Source organism: Camelus ferus, chromosome X, assembly GCF_009834535.1.
Source record: "Camelus ferus isolate YT-003-E chromosome X, BCGSAC_Cfer_1.0, whole genome shotgun sequence".
Taxonomy (NCBI): domain Eukaryota; kingdom Metazoa; phylum Chordata; class Mammalia; order Artiodactyla; family Camelidae; genus Camelus; species Camelus ferus.
Window position 1 is genome coordinate 22264779 of NC_045732.1, and position 16393 is coordinate 22281171.

Below are 16393 nucleotides of genomic sequence, written 5' to 3' on the forward strand. Positions count from 1 at the left end.
CCTGAAGGACTTAAGAGCCTTGTGTCCTTTCCTCGCTTTAAGGCACTTCTGCAAGCTGCCCTTATCAGGGTCCCTTCCTAAGACTGACTTCCGGGGCCATCATCCCCAACACTGAAAAGGAAACTCACAGAGGTAAACTGCAGGGAGGCTGGCAAGACAACGAAAGCTTCCACATGGACACCTCGGAAGGACAGGGCTCCATCTCCACGGGTCTGAGTCCGAAAGGACACAGCCAAGCCACGTTCATCCACCATCACCTCAGACTGGGATGATGAGCACCGATAATGAGCACTCTCCGGGCACTAGGCGCTTCAAATGTGTCATCCCGTCCAGTCCTCCTTATGACCTAATGGGCCACGTACTGTTACTCTCGCGGTTTTCTAGGCTCTGACATTGGCTTGGAGAAGGTCAGTAACTAGCCCACGATACAGAACCAGTCAGCAACCCTCACCTCGGCGTCTGAATGCACAACCTCAGTGTGCTGGGAGCCTGGCAGTGGCCACTCTGAACATGGATACAATCAAATGCCAAGCTTTCAGAACGTGAGGAAAGAACAGGGAAGGCCATGGCTGTAACCGCCTCCGCAGCTGCCAGAAAGCTCTGGAGGTGAAACATGCCTACATGGGGAATGACGTGGGCCAGAGAGAGCCTACGGCCCCAGCTCAGATCTCGCAGAAAGACCCGAGGTCAGTCCTCAATAGACAACACTGTTCCCTGCGGTCGGGGCACCTCCAAATTTGGTGTGGGTTCCCTGCTGGTCCCTCATGATCACACTGTACTTCTGAGTCTCCCCAGGACCATGAATCACTGTATAGAATATGGAGCCAGCATGTTTTAAAGGACTAGATGACCTGTTATTAACTTAGATTTGTACAGTAATAATTTTACTTACAGTGAGATTCTACTTTCAATCATCACCAAATCCCATGTTTCTTAGTTTTTCTGTGAGAGCACACTATGGTGTAGCAGCAGAATGTGATACCTGGCTCAAAATCAGCTTGCTTAATATTTATACCTAAGAAAAACCAGCTGTTCACTAATTAATAAAAAAAACAACCCTCCATCAATGGGCCCTGGTATTAGAATACCACATTTAATAAATTCAGTTGGTGTCCGTGGTGTTCATTTACGCTTATGCTTCCTATCAAATGGTGTGGAGCAAAAAGAAATACTAATTCTCAGTATGTTCTTTTTGTTTTGTTTAAATGAGATTTAAGATGAGTTCTCCGGATTCCTAAAGAAATGACCCGTCTTTAAGCCCCATTGGGCAGCATGGATTGCACTGCCTGCGACACTGAATGGGTAGGATGGATATCTACTGCTTTTTTGCATGCCTTCTGTACCACTTATATTTATGCTGTTAAGAGTCTTTAAAAAAAGGAAACTCAATTTATTCTTTTTAAATGTTCTAAATACAAATGCAGAGGCAAGGCAATAAATAATAATTCCAGTGGTGCTTAGAGTTTAAATTATTTGAACTAATGTACCCGTGAGACTACTGCATATTGCAACCTACAACCTCAAAACTATCAGCCCACATCACCACAGGTAAGAAATGAGAAATTTTGAGGGTTATTGAACACCAGATATTTGCAGCAGAACAGGAGAGAGTTACTGAGCATCATTGCATGGCTCTAAAACCCTCAGATCCACCTGCACAAACTGCTACACTTGAAGAGCAAAAGAAAACAGAAGTAAGAGTACAGCTGTTAGTGAATTACACGGGTGGGGGTGGCAATGGGGTGGGGGTGGCAATGGGGTGGGAGGCTGCTTCATCTCTAATTGATCAGATTTATTTCCTAATTGAGCTCTGTATATTCCTAAAGAAATGGTTCTCCTTCAAGCACTGCTGGACACCATGGACTCTGTTGCCTGTGATGCTGACTGGGTGTGTATTTTGGGGGAGCAAACAATTTAACCAATATTTCACCCTGCCCTCCCCACACTTTTAAAATAAAAGATAGCTCCAATTAAATTTCTGGCTTAACAACATTATGTTTGGTGGTTAGTACTAATTTTGTTTTTGAGCAGTGCATATCCAATCCAAAATTAACAAGCATTTTTTTTTGCAAAGATGAAAAGACAAAATTAACATGGATTTTTCATATCCCACAAAACACCCTCTTCCACTTCCCAACATGTGCCGTCTGTTGGAGGGACTCGCAGCAACCACGCTGAGGCTCAGCATCACTGGTCCAATGCGCCCTTCTCTATTAGATGCTCATACATGTGAGTATAAGAAAGTCTGCATCATGAGGTAAGTGACACTGAACGTTATTTTTCGAATTCCTTTTAAAGTGGGTCCAAAAGAGATTTTTTAAATGTGACTTATGCCACAACTAATATTCTAAAAAGTGAAAGGGAAAAATACAGGGAGAGAGCAGGAGTATGAGAGGGAGAACGGCGAGGCATCCCCTCCCGCTGCCACCTGACGTAGTTAGAGTGAGGGTCTCGTATCAAGACAAGGAGAGTACATTTCTGAACAACGTGATTTCGTATCATGATAAAAATACCTCTGGTCAATTACTCTTTGCCTGATACTTGGTTTGAGAGAAAACAAATCAAGGCCATGAAGTTGGAGACGGGCATATACTGAAATCAATGGTAATCACTGATATGAAATATAGAAGACGGGATAACAAAGGGCTTTATCAATGCCTTCATGACCTTAAAATACTGCAGTCTTGTATTGCCTGAGAATCTTGTGAACTACTAATAAATCTTTTGCCAACATGATGGCAAAATGAAAAAAGAATTAAAAAAAAAAACAAGAAAAAGATAACCTTCATTTGTTGGTTTCTGTAGTTACTAAACATTAAAGTGCACACACTACTGAGGGTGAGGGGCTGTGGGCAGAGAGCACAGGCAAGACATCGAAGAAAGCGCAGGCCCTGTCCTCAGAAAGCTTACTTCAGGACAACTTTGAGACTGTAAAACCAATAGCAAATTTCTAAGGAATTCAAGCACCAATTTCTGGTCCTGGCATCTCATCGGTGGTTATCATGTGCACAGGAACGACTAGCTGTTCACTGTTAATTTTTCTAGATGGAGGGTCAGCAATAACTCTGTTTAAAAATTACAGTGAAGTGCTCTAAGCTAGGCTCCTTTACAAGTGGCTGGAAACACTACAAGGCTGGTGAGGAATCCAATTCGCCCTACGGGAACACTCTAAAACCTGGAGAAGCCATCAATGGGAATTTAGGAGCATACTTTAGCTGAGTATCCACCTTTAGAAACGAATGGCTCTTTAAGTATTAAAATGAGGGTTTAATGTACATTATAACTAATAGTACTTGAGATGAAAGTAAACGAACCCCCCAACGCCCTCCCAGGTACTGAGAGGGGTCAGATTTCCCATTTATCAGCAAGTCTCGGGGTAGCGGCATCTCAACCTCACACTCTCTTCTGAGGCTGTTTCATGGATGGCTGAGGGGAACACTTCAAAAACGAACCAGCTAAACAAACTTCCCAGCAGCACTTGACAGAGCTACACCTATTCTTCCCATTTCCAAAGCAGTGGAGAATTAATTACCAGTTCTATGGATCTATTGTAAGTATAATAGACTAAAGAGCTATCACAGACACATTTATTGTAAAAGCACAATCCCAAGAGTGTCTAGCGGAGGGCCAAAACGATTAACACAAATGCTTTGTCAGATCAAAGATAAAACCTGCACCGCCCAACTGAGGAATGAATTAGAACAGTGGGTTATCTTTCAAATTAACCAGGGCAGTTAGTGAGGAAAATTTCATGAAAGTGTAATTCTTAGCCTTTGTGAATCCACACAGCAGGCATTCTGCCAGCTGACAAGATGATGAAATTTTCATGCTTAAAAAAAGCCCTCTTCATTTCCCAATTTAGATTAGCTAGTGTTTCTCTCCGTGTGTGTGTGTGTGTGTGTGTGTGTGTGTGTGTGTGTGTGTGTGTGTGTGTGTGTGTGTGTGTGTGTGTGTGTGTCTATTTGCTCTTCTGGAGCAGAATTTAAGGGGAGGAGGAACACATATCAATTTTTCACTGTAAAATTGAAATCTTTCAGAAACATCCCTAAAAGCTGAGGAGATACAGTCTTTAAACTGACTTTTTATGATTTTCAAAAAATACCAGTTCAATTTTAACTTTGCACAGAGGAACCAACTAGGACCAGGGCAGGAAATCAGCTCTGAATTAGAGCTTTCTGTGCTGCCTCAAAGTCTTCTAGTGCTTCATCAAATCTTGAGAGAAAGCATCAGAGTTGTTTTACTCATAAAGAAATTAATCTTTCTTATAGGATATAGGATAATTATTAGAATATCCTCGTTTGGTGCTTCTTATATTTCTATGTGCAGTGAAATTTAAACGTTCTAGGAAACAAGAATTTGAAAGACACAATCATTGCTATATGGTGAGAGAGAAAAAGCTTCTCCTCTATTAAAGGAGCCAAGATTTAAAAGTGTGATATGATACAGATTGATCCTCAGAGAGAAACTTTTTAATGTTTGTTGCATCATATGTATTCAATCAGCACTATCTATTCATAACACACAATAACAGACAGTGTGACATATTTTTTGAGAAGTGATGTAGAAGTATACTCTGTAACCCTCAACTTTGGTCCCTTTGTTCTTGACAATCAGATTTCCTGGTGATCTAGAACTACGTGCCTTGGCAAGTCACAGTGTTTGGTCAAGCACATACTCCTCCACTGTCTTACAAAGCTCCTTCCTTACAGAAGTGCCTCCTTTCTCAATATAAGTTGTTCTTCCTCTGCAGTGATTCTAAGACTAAGATGAAAAAAATACTGAGACTCTTGCTCTCAGTCCACTAATAATTTTAATGCCCAGTGGGTAGTATTTTCTAAACTGAAAAACAGGAGGGAACACTTTTGGTCTTCAGCTTCAGAAAACAGTCACTCAATCTCAGCACTTACTACTAATATCCTTGTCTCCAGTACACTTGGTGTATTCATCTCCAGCTGGATGGCCATAGCTATGACATAGCACACTAAACTAACTGTGATCAGTACCACCTGAGGCACAATAACAAAAAATCCAACACCATATCCCTCTACTGGCAAATTTCACTCAGTCTGAGGTCAGGAAGAAAGAGAACACTCTACCAATAAAGTGGAACTTGGAGGTGTATGAGCTTTCTGTATAAAAGCTCTGATCTTGAGAATACCTGAAACATCTGTTCATTATGGGGCCACGAAAAGAATAAATAATGGATTTCTTTCTCTCCCAGCCAATCACATATGCCTAAGATCAGAAAGTAGAGAAACAGGTTCCTAATTTTGAGGACAATCATGTCAATCTTCAACTTTAGGAATGACATTTGGGTATTCTAATTAGAAACCCCTTAGGAAAGTCAATCAAGTGGGCAGTTAACTACAGGAAAACCGTTACTTGCTGTTAGTGAGATGGTTGGTAGATAAGACAATTAAAGCAAATGCTACAGAAACCTTGGGTTAAGTGTCTAGATGCCCAAGACTAGGTTATTCAGCTTGAAAAATACTTCTATAACCACTACCACAACACCCACACCCACACAACTAGGTTAGAAATCAATCTTTGTTAGGGCATATTTCTAACTATACAGAAGATCATTTTTCTGCCTATTCTCAACTTAGTCAAAACAGATTGTCCCTTCTTAGAGAATGAAATAGATGAGCTTCTTCTAGTATTAACATTTCCATGGTGAAGATTCCGATAGACTAAACAGAGAGAGAAAACTCAAGAATTCTTCCCAAGAGTTAAGAATCAGGCTCTGCTCAATGAGTTCTGTAAATGAGCTGAACAGTTTTGATTTGGGCTCTTCATGCTAAATAAAGGCCTAACATTTCACGTGCTGAACGTTTCATCTTCTGTGGAATGTGAACCCACAGATAACCTTTATTTCCATCCAACTGTTCATTAAGTGCAGCACAGGCTTACTCACTAAAATGTTTCAGATTTCCCAAAATGCAGCCATAATTATTATTTTAAAAATATCTTCAGACAAACCTACCAGTTGGTTTTTTTTTTTTTGACAAATACAAATTATTCTACTCTGATCACAATACTAGAAACTCTGTGTTTTCACTCTTCATCCTAATGATCTAATACTTGATTTTCACTTAATGAGTTTGATTTTAAAGAAGAAAATGCTTGTCATATGTTAACTAACACAGAGGTAGAAAGTACAGAATGATATTGATCACAGTCATGAGCCTTACCTCACAGAACCTGAGCATTTGGGGAAATGCTTGCCAGTGGAGCCTCTTTACATAAGTTACAGTGAACTTTCAAGTGATAGAAACTTTGTTTAGATGACAAATGACATAATGCAACACTAAGAAAAATCAAATGGGAAACGAGCAGGTTTTTTTTAAAATTTTAACTTTTGAAGAGAAAAAATCTCATTAAATGTCTTAAAAACAAAACAAAATAAAAAATTTGAAAGAAGCCTTCTTTCTAATGCAGACAGCACATTCACTGTTCTGGAAGTTTTAGTATATATTTATAAATATTAGACTTTCTCTTTTAAAATGTCAGACAAATTGCATTTAAATGTAAAAGATGTTTATTTTGATTTCCTCGGAAAACAAAGTGATGAAATGGTTTAGCTTACCACATAAACACAAATTGTTAGCTAGTGGCAGTTTATTAAGATCAGCACATACGATGTTATGGCTCTATTTGCCAAAGGTAGGCAATATTGATTTTTCTTCCTCTGCCCAAAGATCTGACTGACCATTTAACTGTGTTTTATTTAGGTAGCAATAAAGTGAAACATTTCCTGATTAGATTCTCATTTTCCTTAAAAGCAAAAACTTCATTGTTAAAAATGCTGTTCATTAATGAGGTATAATGCCCAAGAGAAAATGAAATCATTTTCCTCCAAAGTCTTTAAAAAATTTTACAGTTTCATAAAAAAACAAACAATAATACAAAACCATATTGTTTTAGTTTAGAACAAGTACCAAACCGAAATAAGTAGCGTATGTGAGAAACTCATCATGGATACTTACTTCGTAGTATTTTTTAATGCAACGTCTAATGTCCACGATCAATTTGTTGCTCAGCTGTACCACAGAGGTTAGAGGTGAAGCCTTACAATCGATGTTACTGCAACGATACAGGCTGGGTTCCATGTTGGTTCCCTACAGAAGTCAAGACAGACAAATACACAAAAGGTTATAAAAGGTTTCTTGTGCTTAAAAATTTACATGCTGTCCTGGTGTACAACACTCTTCATTCATTTTACTGGTGAGTTTTTAACCCTATTTTCTCAACCACTTTCCTCCCAAAGATCCCCTCAATCACAAATACCTTCTACTCCTGCCACCATCATAATGGAGTGCAAAGCTGAAGGGAAAACCTGAAATCACTTTTACATTCAACACATGACAGACTCTATTCATACAAGAGCTTCCCCTCTGAAAATACCAGTCAGGTCATGTTATTGGAAATAAACATCCTTTCTTTGAGATACCCATCAAAAATTTAAATCTGCACTTATTCACCCCAAACTTGATTAATTTTAAGAATAAAGCCTAAAAATTACGTGTTATACCACAAAGCAATCAGTTTAGCAAATTCAAGATTTTAGTAACCCCTGTCCCTTACAAATGAAATGTATTTGGAGGAGGGAAGAGAGAAGGAGTAAAAATCTGTAAGAATGAACTATTCATGGTTGGAGAAAATGTTTCATTTTGTTTTGTTTTAAACAAAGACAAAGCAATTATAATATATAGGAAAACTGTTGGGGTTTCTGGAGCATTTGTTTTCCTTCTTGATACTTAAACATCTTGGTTTCCTGCTCCAATCTGGTATATAACCCTACCCGCCACACTAAGCAATTCCAGGTGGAAGAGATTTTAGAGCTTGACATCGGCTCTTCCACAGTTAGCCCATCTGCAAGTCGTCAAGCCTCCATGCAATTAACTATCTTATTTACAGCTGTAATGAAGCAAAGCTCAAGGATTTAGCAAGTATTGCTGATCTGTGTCTGCCTCTTCCTTGCACTTGCTTCCAAAGACTGCTTTGTTTTGATTCAAAAAAATGCAAAACATCTGCTGTTTGTCCAAATTAACTTAAAATAATTACTTTTAATTTAGATAAAGGATGTATTTTTTTCTAGTTTCAAGGTTTTACACGGTTCTGCTGCCTACTCATTTGCCAATGGCTAGGACATGTATAACACTGCAGTGGAATCAAGTAGATTGGCCAAGTTTCAAGTTCTGATCCAAGGTCAATGATACATTTTTTGGCAGTACTTCTTGGGAGAAATGCCTCCCTGCAACTTTTTAAATGCCTAATATGCAAAGACAGCAGAAAAGATTATCAGGATACCTTTGTCAAAAAGGAGGCAAGTGGGATGTGTAAAGATAAACAAAAACTTTCCAAAAACACTTAGTTCCCATTAACTTGATTTAAGATAAAGGAAAATATTGCTCTAAGTCTTAATAAACTGGGCTGGGAGTAGGGAAATACAGGTTACTAATTAAGGAATTACAATAAAGATACTTTAAGATAATTTAGAATTTTTAAGAGATTCCATTTAAAACACCAAGGCCAAGCATTCTAAGAAGCCAAAAACAATACTCAAGCATACTCTATTAAGAGTTTGCAAGCAGAAATAAAGTAAGTTTTAAAGGGAAGGCAGAATTCATATGACGCTAAAATTCTTTAAACACATAAAAAAACATGTTTTCTTTTTCCTTTTTATACATATAGTGGAGAGAAAAGGGCCTTTGTACTAGTTTGCTCACAAAACAAAACAAAACAAAGAAAAACAACTAACCGAACCATCGAAGGCACTATCATAAATATTCTCAGTTCCACATGTAGGGCATGGACATTTGAACCTTTCACAGTCCCTGTATTTTTCTTCATCAGTGAGCTGTGCTGGGCCACCAAGTAGAGCATCATTCTCTTCATCTTTATGATAATGATGAACTCTAAATTGGGTGGGGTCAAGTCCTATTAATGTTAAAGAAAAAATAAATTCAGAAAGGCATAATTATTTGAATTCCCCTCTCCAAGAAATATCCCAAAGAAGGGAATCCACAAAAGATTTATTTTTAAATTCATACACACACATACATAATCATCTGAACTCAAGATAGAGGCTCATACTACCAAGACAAATGACTTCTCTTTTTAAAGAGATTATTAAAAAAAACAAGTCAACTGCATCAAAACAATGCAGAAATATGCTACTGGACATTTGGGTTTGGAAGTAACTACTTCTATAGGATGGTTTTAGTATTTTCCTAAAGTTACAGTGAAAATCTCAAATAAATGTGCACTGTTAAAATCTCCTAAAATCAAAGTGTCACCATTAAAACTGAAAATACAGAATAAAAATCCCATTAAGGAAAACAAATTCACTGTTATTACAACTCCTTCAAATGCAGACACAACTGCTAACCCTGATTTCAATGCGGTGGTTGATTCCATCTTGGCTCAGTAGTTAACAGCATGTAGGTTGCAATCTAATGCAGTGGTTAAAATTCAGTAGCAGCATCTGAGTCAAAACGCGACACGGTTTTTTGGTTCTCTTCAATTCAGAAATTTAAAATATGTGCAAAAACAATGAATCTAAAAATTCTGTAGGCCAAAATGTCCCTGACAATCCTGAAGCCAAATATACCTTCTATATTTCAATCAAAATGACACAAGAAATCAATTGACTCATCATTTACACTACCTTGTTTCCCCAAACTATTTGAGAAAAGACTGTAAGGCCAAACAATTTAACTTACCCTTGGTCAAAGCATATATGTCAAAATCTAATTCTTGAATTTACACTTAGAGATAATTATTCCATACTATATTCTTATAATATTTTCTTGAAAGCATTCCTTAGCAATCCCTAAGAATTCTAGGCTTTTTAGAAATCTAAAGAAAGCTATCATTTTTTATTTTAGTATAAAGCTACATAATATAAAACAGTCACCGAGTAAAAAGTTCAAATGCCAAAAGTATCTCAAAATTGTTTTAACTCTATCAACAGCTGCACAGTTAGATAATCTAACAAATGTATTCAGAATTTAGTGATAAGATCCTAAATCCTATTGGGTCAGTTGTCAAAGCAACATCTGAATCACAAAAGGCTGGCTCTGACACAGTGGAAAGGTGCTGAATTAAGAATAAAAGGCTGAGTCTCAGTTTTTTCACCTGCAAAATGGAGCTACTACAACCTACCATGCACTTTTGAAATTTAAATCAGACATTCAAGGACAAATCATTTTCCATGGTCCCTATCACATGGTAAGCACCCAATAAATATCATATGAATGGAAAAAATAAAATAGTGGATGAATATCATTTAATCCAGACTACATTCATTCAAGATTATACATTTGGAAAAATATATGAAACACATGTTCGTGTTGCACAGCAAGTTAACAGCTGCTCTTTGTAGTAATTAATCAAAGTGACTATTTCCCAACATGATAGTGTACAGTAAAAAACAAAGAACACACATTCAAAACAGTTTGAAAAACTGTTCCTGGACAGTGATATAAATTACTGTAACACAGGTCACATGGCTCCAAGACTCACTGTACATTTTTATTTTACAAGTTACCTATCCCTTAAGAGAAACAGCAAGTTCGTGAAGTGTCTGGTAACATACACCCTCTCATTTAAAGACAAGGAGGGCAGAGTAATGGAGAGAGACCACGCCCATGCCCCTGAATGGTGCCATTTATTCCCTGTAGTGAAGGGTAACTGCTGCAAATTTCTGAACCTCTAGTTGTGAATCCAACTGTATTCACATAACGTCTTGCTTTATTCGTGATTATGAGAAAGCAGCTCCACCTTTTCTCTGATGGGATGATTATTCATCAATTTCCCAGGCCAATACTTCTCAATAAGTAAGGAAAAAGAGTAACAATAAGCAAGGGTTTCCTAAGAGACAAGCTTCTATCACAACCTGAAAATCAAGTAACAAAAAGACGCTGGCTTTGCACATAGACACAACCAGCCGGGCTGCAACAGGGAAACAATGAAAGCTCTTTTGAAGCCTTCCCACCAGTCACCGGCCACCGGCCACCGGCCACCGAGCGCACTTGAGCCTGGGGGTGGCCTGCTGCTTAGGGAGAAAAGCCCAACAAGTGACCAAAAGTTATGAAAAAAGATCAGGCCTTATGAAATGTCTACTTTGAATGTCCATTTCCACAAACAACCCTTATCTACTGTTGCAATAATAAAACCAACTGGTCTAGCTAATTACTTCAGATTTATTCACAAACTGACTTTTTTTCCCCAAGAGATGGGATTGCATCTCAGCACTCTTGGCCATAAGTCAACAGTAAATTTTTTAAATATAAAGGGAGAAGACATTGTAATTACCTTAAAATATTAGGTATATAATGATCCTGTACAAGTTACTTGGATACAAAAATATCATAAAAGAGTGATTTTCTTGGGAAGACAATTATAAGTCAACAGGCATATCACGGGGGGCTAAGTTACATCTTTTAAGAAAACGTGTAATTAGTCATGTTAAAAAATATGGATCACTGATGCTTGGAATCTTTCCTTTAAGGTCAAAATCCAGACTTAAACCCAAACTTACATATAAATTAATTTTTCCAAATCCTCACAAAATTGGCAACAAGCAGGTTACTTCGAAGTTTTGGGAGACTTAAAAGTTTTACTGCTTATACCGTAACTCATTAAGGCTGAAGTGAAACAACAGGGAAAAAGTATCTGGTGCTGCCACCTAGAGGTAGATTCTGAACTTCGAAATGTGCAAAATAGAGCAGCTATGTAGAAACCCAATTGTAATTATTGTCCCTCCAAAATGAAACACTACTGTCAGAATGACATGAAAGCAAAATCTTTATGATCACAGTTGCCACACATGCATATACACTGTGTAATCAATATTAAATTGCACGCTGTACAGTAAGTAATCACAGTAGTCTCTGAGCCAGCAACAGACGTAAGAATGCATTTCAAAATCCTTATCTCTTCTACTGAGAGCTTTCTCTGAACAACTGGCTGAAAGAAACAAACTTTATGCCCCAGTTGAGAAAAAGAATTTTCACTTCTTTGAGACTAGCTTTTATCCAATGACTTCAATCGTTTGAGCTGGCACAGAAGAAGAGGAGGAGCAGCCTACTGGGGCTTGGCACCAGCTCTCCGGGGTAGAGCAGCCGTGGAAATGATGTGTGCTTTAATTCAACCCTGTGACTTGTAGTGATCCAGTCACACCATTTTTGGGCTGCGGTGGGAGCGCAGAGGAGTGCGATGGTGACAAGACGGGACAGAGGGGGCAAAGTAATGAAATTAAAATACTGCCATTTATAATTAGAAAATTTGTAGGCTCTTACATTATTTTGGCAACTGGATCAAAGCTCTCATGTTTCAAGAAGTATTTATAGAAAATAACATCATAGGCATTGGGGTGGATGAGTTCAGCAGTGCTGTTTTTTACTTAAGATCACCACATACCTCCAATGCCACATTTAGTACAAAACTATTTTTTCTACCACTGTATTTTCTAATAATTGTAAACTACCTGTTTTTAGAATGTTCACCTGCCTGCATTCCCAAGGAGTATTTAACCTTTTCTAAACTCAAGGCATTAAGTTGAGAGGCTGACACATTTGACTAAATAATCTTCTTTCTCCAAAAGACAAGGTTAGTGCAAATGCAAAAAATTCTAGTAAAGCCAATTACATATATTCATACAACTGGGCAAGAGGGAAAAATCCACATGAATGAAACTCCAGATGAGTCGTGTAACTGGTATTCCCAGCCAGTTGTCTGTAAAATGAATCACTTATACTACTAGGGAAGCTGATTAATGAAATCCTACTATGAAATTTTTTTTCCCTAAAAATTCCTTCTAGGAAATGAATCTTTTGCAGGAATCCAGACTTTCACATATCTGGACTTCTCAGAGAACAATATACAAACTGAAATTTTAGTATCATTAAACTTTAGCATCATTAATGAATTTTTAAAAGGTGAATGCTAAATCCATAAAGCCTTGGACAAGAATGCTTGTCACAGCTTTATTTGTAATAATCATAAATTGAAAACAATTAGATGTCCATAAACAGGAGAATGAAAAACAAACTGGTATTATCTATCATGGAATACTACTCAGTAATGAAAATTTAAAAGTAAAATTTAAAAGACTGAATACTTACTGATGGATGAAACTCAAAAATATGCTAAGTGAAAGAAGCTGAACACAAAAAGCATATACCATAGGAGATCATTTATATAAAATTCTAAAATAGGCAAAACTAACCTGTGGTCATAGAAATCAAATGTGTGGCTGCTTTTGTGAGGGGGTGGGTATGGTCTGGGGAAGAGTCCAAGGGAAGCCTCTAGGTGATGGAAATATCCTGTCTTGATAAATGGACTGCACGATACTCTTCACATTGCAGCATGTGATGGTATGTAAATTATACTTTTAAAAAAAGCACTCCAAATAGAAGATGTTTGTGATATATATTTCCAAAGGACTCATGTAGAATATACAAGAAATACTTGCAAATCAATAAGAAAAAGACAGCCCAAGAGAAAAGCAGAAAAAGATCAGAACAGGCGCCTCACAAAAGATATTCGAATGGCCGATAAGCATGTGAACAGGTGCTCAAGTTTATCAGTCATCAAAGAAACGAATTAAAAGCACATCATGCCACCACATAAATGAAGAAGATGGGACACACCCAGTGCTGGTGAGAAAGGGGAGCACTCATATGCAGCGAGTAAGGGTCTAATGTCATTGAAGCACTTTGGAAAACTCGTACTATCTACTAAAGCTGAACACACATGTCCTCTATGACCTAACAATTCTCCTAAATATATACCCGACAGAAATACATGCAACTGTTCAACAGAAGACATGTGCAAAAATGCTCAAAGCAGCATTATTCATAACTGTTCAAAGTGAAAAAAACTCAGGGGTAGATAGACATACAGTGTGATAGATTCATACCAGACAGAAATGAAGTACAACCACAGGGACCCATCTCACAAACACAGTGAACGGAAGAAGCCAGACCGAGAGTTAAAGACACAATTTATGCAGCATCAAAACATAAGAAAACCTCATGTATGACGTTAGATGTCACGATAGTAATTTTTTGGTAGGGGATGGAGGATAATTTCTCAAATGAGATATGAGGGGGCTTCTGAGGATGCAGTAATAGATTGTTTCTTGAGCGCAATACTGACTACACTGGTATGTGTTTACTTTGTGAAAATTTATCAAGCTGCTCAGTTAGGTTTTGTGTACTTTTCTGTATGCATGTTATACAAGAAATTCACATTGATTTCTCATATCATATACAAAAATAAATTCAAAATGGATTAAAGACTTAAACGTAAGGCCTGAACCCATAGAATTCCTAGGGAAAACACAGGCAGTATATTCTGTGACACTGGTCTTAGTAATATTTTTTTGGATATGTCTTCTCAGGCAAGGGAAATAAAAGCAAAAACAAACAAACAGGACCACATCAAACTAAAAACCTTTTGCACAGAGAAGGAAAACTATCAATAAAATGAAAAGGCAGCCTACTTGGATGGGAGAAGATATTTGCAAGTTACATATCTGGTAAGGGGCTAATACTCAAAATGTACAAAGAATTCAACAACCCAACATCAAAAAAACAAACAACCTGATTAAAAAACTGGGCAGAGGACCTGAATAGACATTTCTCCAAAGAAGGAATACAGATGGCCAACAGGCAAATGAAAAGATGCTCAAGTTCACTAATCATCAGGGAAGCACAAATCAAAACCACAGCGAGATACCGCCTCATACAGGTAAGGATGGCTACCATCAAAAACAAGCATTAGCAAGGATGTAAAGGAAAGGGAATCATTGTGTACTGATGGTAGGATTGTGAATTGCTGCAGTCACTATGGAAAAAAGGATGGAGGCTACTCAAAAATTTAAAAACAGAGCTGCCATATGATCCAGAAATTTCCCTTCCGGGTATTTACCAGGAAAAAAAAAATACCCCAAAGACACTAATTCAAAAAGATACATGCACTAATGTTCACTGCAGCATTATTCACAATAGCCAAGATATGGAAGCAGCCTAATGACCAATCCTAGAATGGAATGTGTGATGTACAAACACACACACACACACACACACACACACGAATATTACACAACCATAAAAACTGAAATCTTGTCTTTTGTGACAACATGGATTGATCTACAAGGTATTATGTCAAGTGAAATTAAGTCAGAAAAAGATGAATACCACATGGTCTCACTATATGTGGAATATAAAAAACAAAATAAAATGAAAACAGACTCACAGATACAGAGAGCAAATGGGTGATTGCCAGAAGGGAGTGGGGGAATGGGCAAAATAGGTGAAAGGAATGAAGAGGTAGAAACCTCCAGTTACATATTGAATACGTCATGGGGATCTAATATATAGCATGAACAATATGCTCAATAACAGTCTGATAGCCCTGAATGTGAATTTTAACTTAATGAGACATGCACATCTGAGCAGGAAAAAACTTTAGAAGTGTCTTCTTGCGTATTTTTAGACCTGAGAAAGGACAGTAACTTTATGCTGAAAAAATATTTGGAACATAAAATAACAAATAAAATAACAGACCAAGACTGCTTCTCTCACAACAAAGCCCTCTTCTTTCCAGCTATGTTGACAGATATGGGGGCGGGGGGGGGGGGTGTGGAGAGCCAGGCTGGAGGTCCCTAAACACCCACCTTCTTAGAAGTGAGTTGGTAATTGTTTTACTAGTTTTGCTTCTGATTTTGTAAAAATTCTTATTTTTAGTAATAGGAGTATTAATATTTTTTCAACAAGGGAGGAACTTAAAATTCATCACCTTTACTCTTTTCTTATTCACACATATCCATTTAACATAGTTTAAGTATCTGTGCACATTGATATATTCAGCATTTTTTCATTTATTATGTCTTATCCATTTTTCTATAGGCTACACAATCTTGGTGTCATTTTAGTATGCTTAATTAATACAATGTCTCTTTTTAAAAAAACGATCTATAATTAATAAGACGATACTGTATACTTGAAAGTTGCTGAGAATAGATCTTAAGCATCCTCACCACACACCCCTCAAAAAGAGTTAACTATATGACACGATGGATGTGTTCATTATCTCGATCTTGATAATCATTCTGCTATGTAAATGTATATCAAATCATCACATTGTACACTTTAAAAACATACCACTATATTCGCCAATTATTGCCCAGTAAAGTTAAATTTTTAAAGAAGTGATCTAACAAGTAATTTGAGAAATCCCCATTTTCCTCTAGAAACTTCAAGTGTTACAAAGCAGAGTTAGGAATCACTACTCCAAGCCATTATTCTAAACATGCTCTGGCTTGGGTCCAAGTTCTCAGAGGCTGAGTGAGGTGAGCAGTGGCACTGTGGGCCCTCTGCAC

At 37.5% G+C, this 16393-nt stretch overlaps 1 protein-coding gene across 5 annotated transcripts in view; it reads right to left on the reverse strand.

The window, feature by feature from the left end:
- Positions 1 to 16393, reverse strand: part of POLA1 (DNA polymerase alpha 1, catalytic subunit) — a 281095-nt gene that overhangs the window by 142429 nt on the left and 122273 nt on the right. For all 5 annotated transcript variants that reach the window (XR_004318259.1, XM_032475944.1, XM_032475943.1 and 2 more), the window contains 2 exons: positions 8762 to 8940; positions 6987 to 7118 (listed from right to left, as the gene is read on the reverse strand). Coding sequence is in view for 4 of the 5 variants with exons in the window: in XM_032475944.1 (XP_032331835.1) it covers positions 6987 to 7118; positions 8762 to 8940 (311 nt within the window). In the remaining variant the exon portion in view is untranslated. The remainder of the gene's footprint in view (positions 1 to 6986; positions 7119 to 8761; positions 8941 to 16393) is intronic.